The 7,859-nt window shown below is 44.8% G+C and overlaps 1 protein-coding gene across 1 annotated transcript in view; it reads right to left on the bottom strand.

Annotated features, from left to right (window-relative positions):
* Nucleotides 1–455: 455 nt before the first annotated feature.
* LOC129819548 (RNA-binding motif, single-stranded-interacting protein 3-like) overlaps nt 456–7,859 on the bottom strand; it is a 46,984-nt gene continuing 39,580 nt past the window's right edge. The window contains exon 8 of the mRNA XM_055875898.1: nt 456–7,632. Within this exon, the coding sequence (XP_055731873.1) occupies nt 7,629–7,632 (4 nt within the window). The 3' untranslated portion in view covers nt 456–7,628. The remainder of the gene's footprint in view (nt 7,633–7,859) is intronic.

Here is a 7,859-nt window from a genome sequence, read left to right as displayed (position 1 = left end):
CAGACAACCTGGTTTGAATCCAGACTGTATCACAACCGGCCGTGATTGGGAGTCCCATAGGGCGGCGCACAATTGGCCCAGCGTCGTCTGAGTTTGGCCGGTGTAGGCCGTCATTGTAAGTAAGAATGAGTTCTTATCTGAGTTGCCTAGTTAAATAAAGGTTAAATGAAAATACAATAAAAAAATTAGATGGAAGTAATTTAGATGTAGGCAATGTATTTAATACTTCAATTGGACCCCACCGCATTGCACACAATTCTATATGGAATACTAGCATTGGGGCTAAGAGGCAGGTTTATTGGTATGGGAGGGGTTTTATTACAGGAGATGGGGTAGAGTTAGTAGTTGACAATATGGTGTCTATACTAAAAAGAGTACAGTTTTTTTTTATTGTAACAAAGACCATGTTTTGCGGTTACAAAGGTTGAGACATTAGAGTCAAATAACGAGGCACATTTGAGATTTTTCCCCCCACATTTTTTTATTGAAAGCTTCATCAGAGAAAAAAAACAACTCATTAAAACCAAAGTTTAATCCTAACATCCACAGATGTACAGATATTTATCAAGGATCACACACACCGAGTGGCGTGCATAAGGCATGACCACATCCTCCTCTGCGCTGACCCAAAGAAAAGCAAAAATAGAAAAACAACAAAAAACAGAACTAAACAAATAATATCTAAGAACCGCTTTGCTGTCCTAATAAATATTCCTCTTTTTTTATTTTATTGTATAATAATCCTGACGCTTAATGAAAGTTCTGGATGTTTCTTCAGCAAATTTGGTTGGCCATTTCTAATGATAGTTACTCAATAGCGTTTGACGTCTCTGGGAGCCATTTCATTCTGAGGCAGGTGTGTGTTAGGTTAGCCAGTTGGCTGAGCTCCTGGGGATGTGTGTCCAATCGATGCCTCTCGTCAAAGGTGAACCGGAGCATCAATTAAAAAGCGTGGGCCACATTTTTTTTGGGGGGGGGGGGAGCAATTTCCCCACTGAATTACATGGTGGTAAGAGCTGAAAGAGTGTTGAGTTATATCGAGCCAGGAGCTCTCCTGTCACACTTCACTGCGGGAGGCCCAACTCTGAGGCACCGTCTGTCATAATACAGTCCAGTTGTGCACTGTATGGGGAATAGGGTGCCAATATAGGACACAGTATCCCCTATATAGAAATAGGGTCCATTTTGGACACAGGGCCAGTCTTCTCTAAACCACTGTCTAGTCACAATGGGGGAAATCACAAGAAGCCTATGACAATGGGGTATGACATTGAACAACTTGGAATGCCATTGTGGTGAATGTGTTCCTAGGACGATAGAAATATGGTAGATAGATATGACTGACTGGCTTGATATCTGGACGGAGGCAGTGAGACAGACACAGCATGGGACGGATTGGAGAAGTGGACGGCGTAAAGAAAAGGCAGTGAACTGAAGCAGCTCTGTTGCCCAGCCTGGATAGATACTGTAGACTGAAACTGAACACTACTGTTCTGATACCAAAGACATAGGGGCGAATCCTAACTTCCACTAAAGTCAATGTTTAAGTTAGTGATGCATTGACGTCAATGGGAGAGAAAGTGAACGTTTGACTTAGGTGGAAGTTGGCCTAATAGAGCCTAGGTAACTGAGACTCTATGATGGTAAGCAACGGAAAGCAGAGGTATAGTCGCCCAGTTAGAACCTCATTCTGATGAAGAGATAATGAGAAGACTAACACACTGACTGAAACACTGTGTGTGTGTGTAATACTCAGAAATGTCTGGCAATAGTGCGTGTGTGCGTGTCAGCGGATGTAGAACATAGCCACCAATTAGTAACAGGGTGCACAACACAGCGCTTCGACAACTTCTGCCTGGCAACAGGAGCTAATGACCCTCTCTGGCTGGTTTGTTCTGACACACAGGCTAGCTAGCTAGATCTTTAACCGCAGCGAGAATCACTGTACATTTTTAACAGACATTTTACCAGGCCATTGTGCTACAACTAGCGTAGAATAAGAGAGGAGTTCAGTCAGTCTTGATACTGCCATTTCTAATGACGTAATGACCTCATCGATGTCGCTCTTACGCGATCGAGGGAAACCTCTCACTTCAATGTTTTGTCTTTCTTGAATTTCAGGTAGCAATTTGGAGCGTATACGGCTCTGTTGTGTGCTTTTTGGGGGGTAATTTCTATTTGTCGCCTAATTTCCCTTGTATGTCATTGCTATTGAATCTTAGACGGTGACAATATGTGTCGCGCGTTGATCTTTGTGATCAAAAGGTGAGTGCGGTCAGATCCCTACGGTTAATCAAAGGTTTCTTCCTTAGTCGGTCTCTTAAAGTAGCAGCTGTAAGAGTGGTCTGTGGTGTAGAGCGCATCGTTTCAGGTACGGGTTGAACACCATGGAGGTTGAGGAGCAAACGTCGACCCCGACCGACGGCCTAGCTTAAGATCTGGACACCTCATACTGTAGCAGCTAGCCTGCTCACGCGTGGCAGGAGAAGAAGAAAAAAAACGCAGCAAAAACAATTATTACCCAGAGAGACGTGCAGAAATGTAGACGGTTGTTGTCACTGGTGTGAAAAGGGTACAGACGTTTTGGGTTTGTTCGACTGTTGGAAATTGTAAAGTGGGTGACGTTGCGCATGTATCTTGAGATCTCAAAGTTTTCTGTACTCGGTAAGTAAAAACAAAAGACGAGGGGGAAGTGACAGGGTAAGAGGAAAGAGAGGTGTTTGGGGACAGTGAGCAGCTCTGGTGTTGGTAGATTGGTACAGTAACATTTGATCATTGACTTGTCATTGGATGGAAGACATGTGGGTTGAATGTTTTACGGGACAACAGATTGTCGAACGGTTATATTTTCTCCGATTGCATTGCCTGTGTTACGGTGGCTATGATGGCAGCTCACTAATGTAGACTACGTAGTTCACGATGTGCCCGTTTTCTCTTGGTTGTGAAGAACACAACCCAATGGAATGAGCCACTGTAGTAAATGAATGTTGATCAAAAAATAGCCAGTACGTCACAGACCAATGGACACAAAGCAGGCACATGCCCAAGACAGCTTTCACTGCAGCACCTTTAGAGTAGGTTGTACATTTGTACCGGTATTTTCATTAGCACAGCTCCTTCAAAAATGTACGGGTTCCCTTATATAAGATAGCTTTTCCGTGTGCTTTTTTTCTATCCTGTAGATATTGGAATCATTTGGAAGCTTCGTTAAAAGGCACTCGATAAACAATTACATTGTTACAGACATTTCTGTGGGCGATGTCATCTTTCCCAGAACGCAATGCACAGCCTGCCTTTGAGTCACATGAGCTGCTGGATCTCAATACGTGCAATTGTTAACGAAAAAAAAGAACACCAAAAATCCCTTTGAGGGACACTGGAGCGGATCCCAATGCCCCGAGGGGAGACAAATTGGGCCCCGTCAAGGCTCATTGAGAATGTGACTAAAATTGGTTTTGTGGTTCAGCTCCTGCACTGTCCAATAAAGAGGGAAAACCTCACAGAGTAAGAGAAGAGAGAGACTGAAGCCTGGTCAGATTAGTGGCGCCTTTTTATGGCTCTAGCACCACCCCGAGCAGGCAGGCAGGGACACAGAGGAGGTTTGGAACCCTATTCTTAACATAGAGCCCTATTTTATGACCAGAGCCCTATTTATTTAACGCTTATTTAACTAGGCAAGTCGGTTGAGAACAAATTCTTATTTACAATGACGGCCTGCCCCGGGCCAAACCCGGACGACGCTGGGACAATTGTGCGCCGCCCTATGGGACTCCCAATCATGGCCGGATGTGATATAGCCTGGATTCGAACCAGGGACTGTAGTGATGCCTTTTGCACTGAGATGCAGTGCCTGGTCAAAGGTAGTGCACTATATAGGGAATAAGGTCCCATTTCAGACACAGGGTAGTGTAATGGGGATAAAGACACACAGCGCTCCAGACACAGGGTAGTGTAATGGGGATAGAGACACACAGCGCTCCAGACACAGGGTAGTGTAATGGGGATAGAGACACACAGCGCTCCAGACACAGGGTAGTGTAATGGGGATAGAGACACACAGCGCTCCAGACACAGGGTACTGTAATGGGGATTAGAGACACACAGCGCTCCAGACCCAGGGTAGTGTAATGGGGATAGAGACACACAGCGCTCCAGACCCAGGGTAGTGTAATGGGGATAGAGACACACAGCGCTCCAGACACAGGGTAGTGTAATGGGGATAGAGACACACAGCGCTCCAGACCCAGGGTAGTGTAATGGGGATAGAGACACACAGCGCTCCAGACACAGGGTAGTGTAATGGGGATAGAGACACACAGCGCTCCAGACACAGGGTAGTGTAATGGGGATAGAGACACACAGCGCTCCAGACACAGGGTAGTGTAATGGGGATAGAGACACACAGCGCTCCAGACACAGGGTAGTGTAATGGGGATAGAGACACACAGCGCTCCAGACACAGGGTAGTGTAATGGGGATAGACACACACAGCGCTCCAGACACAGGGTACTGTAATGGGGATAGAGACACACAGCGCTCCAGACACAGGGTAGTGTAATGGGGATAGAGACACACAGCGCTCCAGACACAGGGTAGTGTAATGGGGATAGAGACACACAGCGCTCCAGACACAGGGTACTGTAATGGGGATAGAGACACACAGCGCTCCAGACACAGGGTAGTGTAATGGGGATAGAGACACACAGCGCTCCAGACACAGGGTAGTGTAATGGGGATAGAGACACACAGCGCTCCAGACACAGGGTAGTGTAATGGGGATAGAGACACACAGCGCTCCAGACACAGGGTACTGTAATGGGGATTAGAGACACACAGCGCTCCAGACACAGGGTAGTGTAATGGGGATAGAGACACACAGCGCTCCAGACACAGGGTAGTGTAATGGGGATAGAGACACACAGCGCTCCAGACACAGGGTAGTGTAATGGGGATAGAGACACTCAGCGCTCCAGACCCAGGGTAGTGTAATGGGGATAGAGACACACAGCGCTCCAGACACAGGGTAGTGTAATGGGGATAGAGACACACAGCGCTCCAGACCCAGGGTAGTGTAATGGGGATAGAGACACACAGCGCTCCAGACACAGGGTAGTGTAATGGGGATAGAGACACACAGCGCTCCAGACCCAGGGTAGTGTAATGGGGATAGAGACACACAGCGCTCCAGACACAGGGTAGTGTAATGGGGATAGGGACACACAGCGCTCCAGACACAGGGTAGTGTAATGGGGATAGACACACACAGCGCTCCAGACCCAGGGTAGTGTAATGGGGATGGCGTGCCTGCCATCCCACAGCCGCACGCCATTTATTACGCGACAAATCTCCAGAGATGAAATCATCCCCAAAAAATCTCAAATGGCAATGGATAGGGGTTTGATGGACGGCTGAAAAGGGGTGAGGCAGAGATGTTTACAGGCTATTGAGTCTAGAGGCTGAGAAGACAGGCTTTTTAGGCTTGGCTGAAAGGTTACTGTCAACATTACTGTAGTGCACTATTCTGTCTGGAAAATAGCCCCTTATAGGTCTGAGTACAGTAGTGTTTATCCAGCCCATAAATATGGATCTTCAAGAGTGATAATGTTTGCTAAAGCAGATAACACTACTGTATGCGTCCATGTGTTCGTTCTGTATGTTTGGAGTTCAGAGATATATGAAACACCGAAGCACACCAGAGGTTAACGTGTCAATGGTAACGTCTTGAATTTAAGTTCCTGTCCTCCTAAGTACATAGTGCCTGGGCTAGCAGGACATGTTTTACGTCCACGCAGACAGAAATGTGCCGGAGAGTTTTATGTGTTGTCTGGATGACTGGAGAGAGAGGGGGAACAAAAATATGCAGGGTAACGTCGATGAGACTCCCGGGGAGGGGAGAAAATGTATCCGTTTCGTTCAGTTGTCATTGATTCAATGAGATAGAGAGACAGCGCCGAGGCAGAAACCAGTGAGCCGGCAAAGACAGAAGCGATGCATCAATGGCCGAGGAGCGAGCTGCAACATTCCCCAATATTTCCTATCGTGTATTGTTTATTTGTTGACCGGTGGAACGCCCCCATAGTTGGCGAAAGAGTGGAACACGACAGATGAGAGACGGAAAGACAATTTAAGTGGTAGAGAGGGACGTTAGGTCGAACTGCCACTAGTTGCATCATACGTTCAAATACCGTTTTGACGTCAGTGTGATAGGTTCGACAACCGTGGAAGGTAGCGTTAGCCAAAACATGTCATTGTAATGAAAGGAAAAGTACGGACTGGTTCGGCCATCAAGGTCAAATTTAAAAACAACAGCAACAACAACAATATCAACAATAACATCAACAACATCAACAAAACTGAAAAAGAAAACTCTGGATCAGAGTGTCACTTCATCTTTGGTATAAAAATGGCCATCCTTGGGCTGCATTTGATCCACAACTAGGAAAGACTACAGAAATTGTCAACAGTTTCTTCTATTGCTTTTGCACTGATTGGTTTAAACCGTAAGCTCCTACTCAATCTACGAAGTTTATCACTGCGCAAATTTTTTTTCTACCGTTTTATGTTTGTTTTAGATATTTTTTTCTTTCTTTTCTTTGTTCTTTTTTTTTTTATAGTGTGACAAGCAAAGCGGGCTAAAAACACCATCAAGCTCATAAAAAAGGTCAAATGTAGCAGGTAAAAGCGCTAATGTCATCAACAGCGATTTTGCCATGTAAAATAATAATTCTGATAATAAAAACAAGTTCAGCATTTGCAACAGACTGCATTTTCCACAACGCAGTGTCTTTTTGTCCCTCATTGTGAAAAATCTCCTCAAAGCTTTTATCTTTTCCCACTCTTTTCCTCAGCAGACATTTACTTTTTTCTCTCTTAGATTTAGTAACCTCTGACATAATTATTTATCAAAGTTTTCTTCTAACGAAGAAAAAAAACGAAAAAAAACTCTTGTCTATTAAATCTGTACAGCTTATGTGATAGATTTTGTTTTTAATGTCTCTTAGCTCAACCCCTGCAGTATCATGTACCATCAAAGTGGTCCAAGAGACTGATTCAGATCGCTTTTTACTTTCAACGAGACGCCAGACTTTACTCTCTGTAAAAAGTCCTCTGACGCCCTTAAAATTAAGGCCATGAAGATTCAAGAAAGAAAAACACTTATTTCGAATATATCTAGAAAACTCAAATTTAAACAAGAGAAGAAAAAAAAAGTGAAAAGAAATCATAGCTTAATATCTAAGGAAGACAATCTCTGTGTATCTCAAACTTTGACTTCCCCTTTTCTAAATATAAAATAAAACTCATCCCCTACCTACCTGCGCATTCAACATTTCCCTATTTTTTTTATTTAATTTTTTTCAGTTGAGAAAGTCAAGCTGAAGCCCAGCCCACCAGGCAGGTTGCCAGACTAAACATTTTCAACTCTTTGCACTGTGCCCAGCGACCCCACCCTCCCTCCCTCCTTTCCCTCTCTCCCTCTCTCTTAGGCCAGGTAGGAAATGAAAAAAAGTGTCTCTTTTTTGGTGCCTGGGCAATCTGGAAGCAATCTCTCTTCTCTCCACATTCTCAGTGCAGCCAACCCCCCCTGTCACAAGGCAACGCTGTCACAGGAATATTCTCCTCGTCCGTCGCTATCTAATGAGGAAGAGAAGAACCGCAGCGAGAGAGAATCAAAGGCAAGGTAGTCATCATAATGCACACACACACTAAAAATGACAATAAAGGGATAGTTCACTCAAATGACAAAATTACATGTTGGTTTCCATACCGTGTAGTGTAAACGGTCTACGGACACGCCATTTGAAAACGGTGTCCAGGTGAACAAAACCAAAGCACGGATTGTTGTCATACCCTGTCCATAG

Source organism: Salvelinus fontinalis, chromosome 22 (genome assembly GCF_029448725.1).
Source record: "Salvelinus fontinalis isolate EN_2023a chromosome 22, ASM2944872v1, whole genome shotgun sequence".
NCBI classification, from domain to species: Eukaryota; Metazoa; Chordata; class Actinopteri; order Salmoniformes; family Salmonidae; genus Salvelinus; species Salvelinus fontinalis.
Note: the sequence above shows the minus strand (reverse complement) of the source record. Positions and strands in the feature narration are given on the sequence as shown.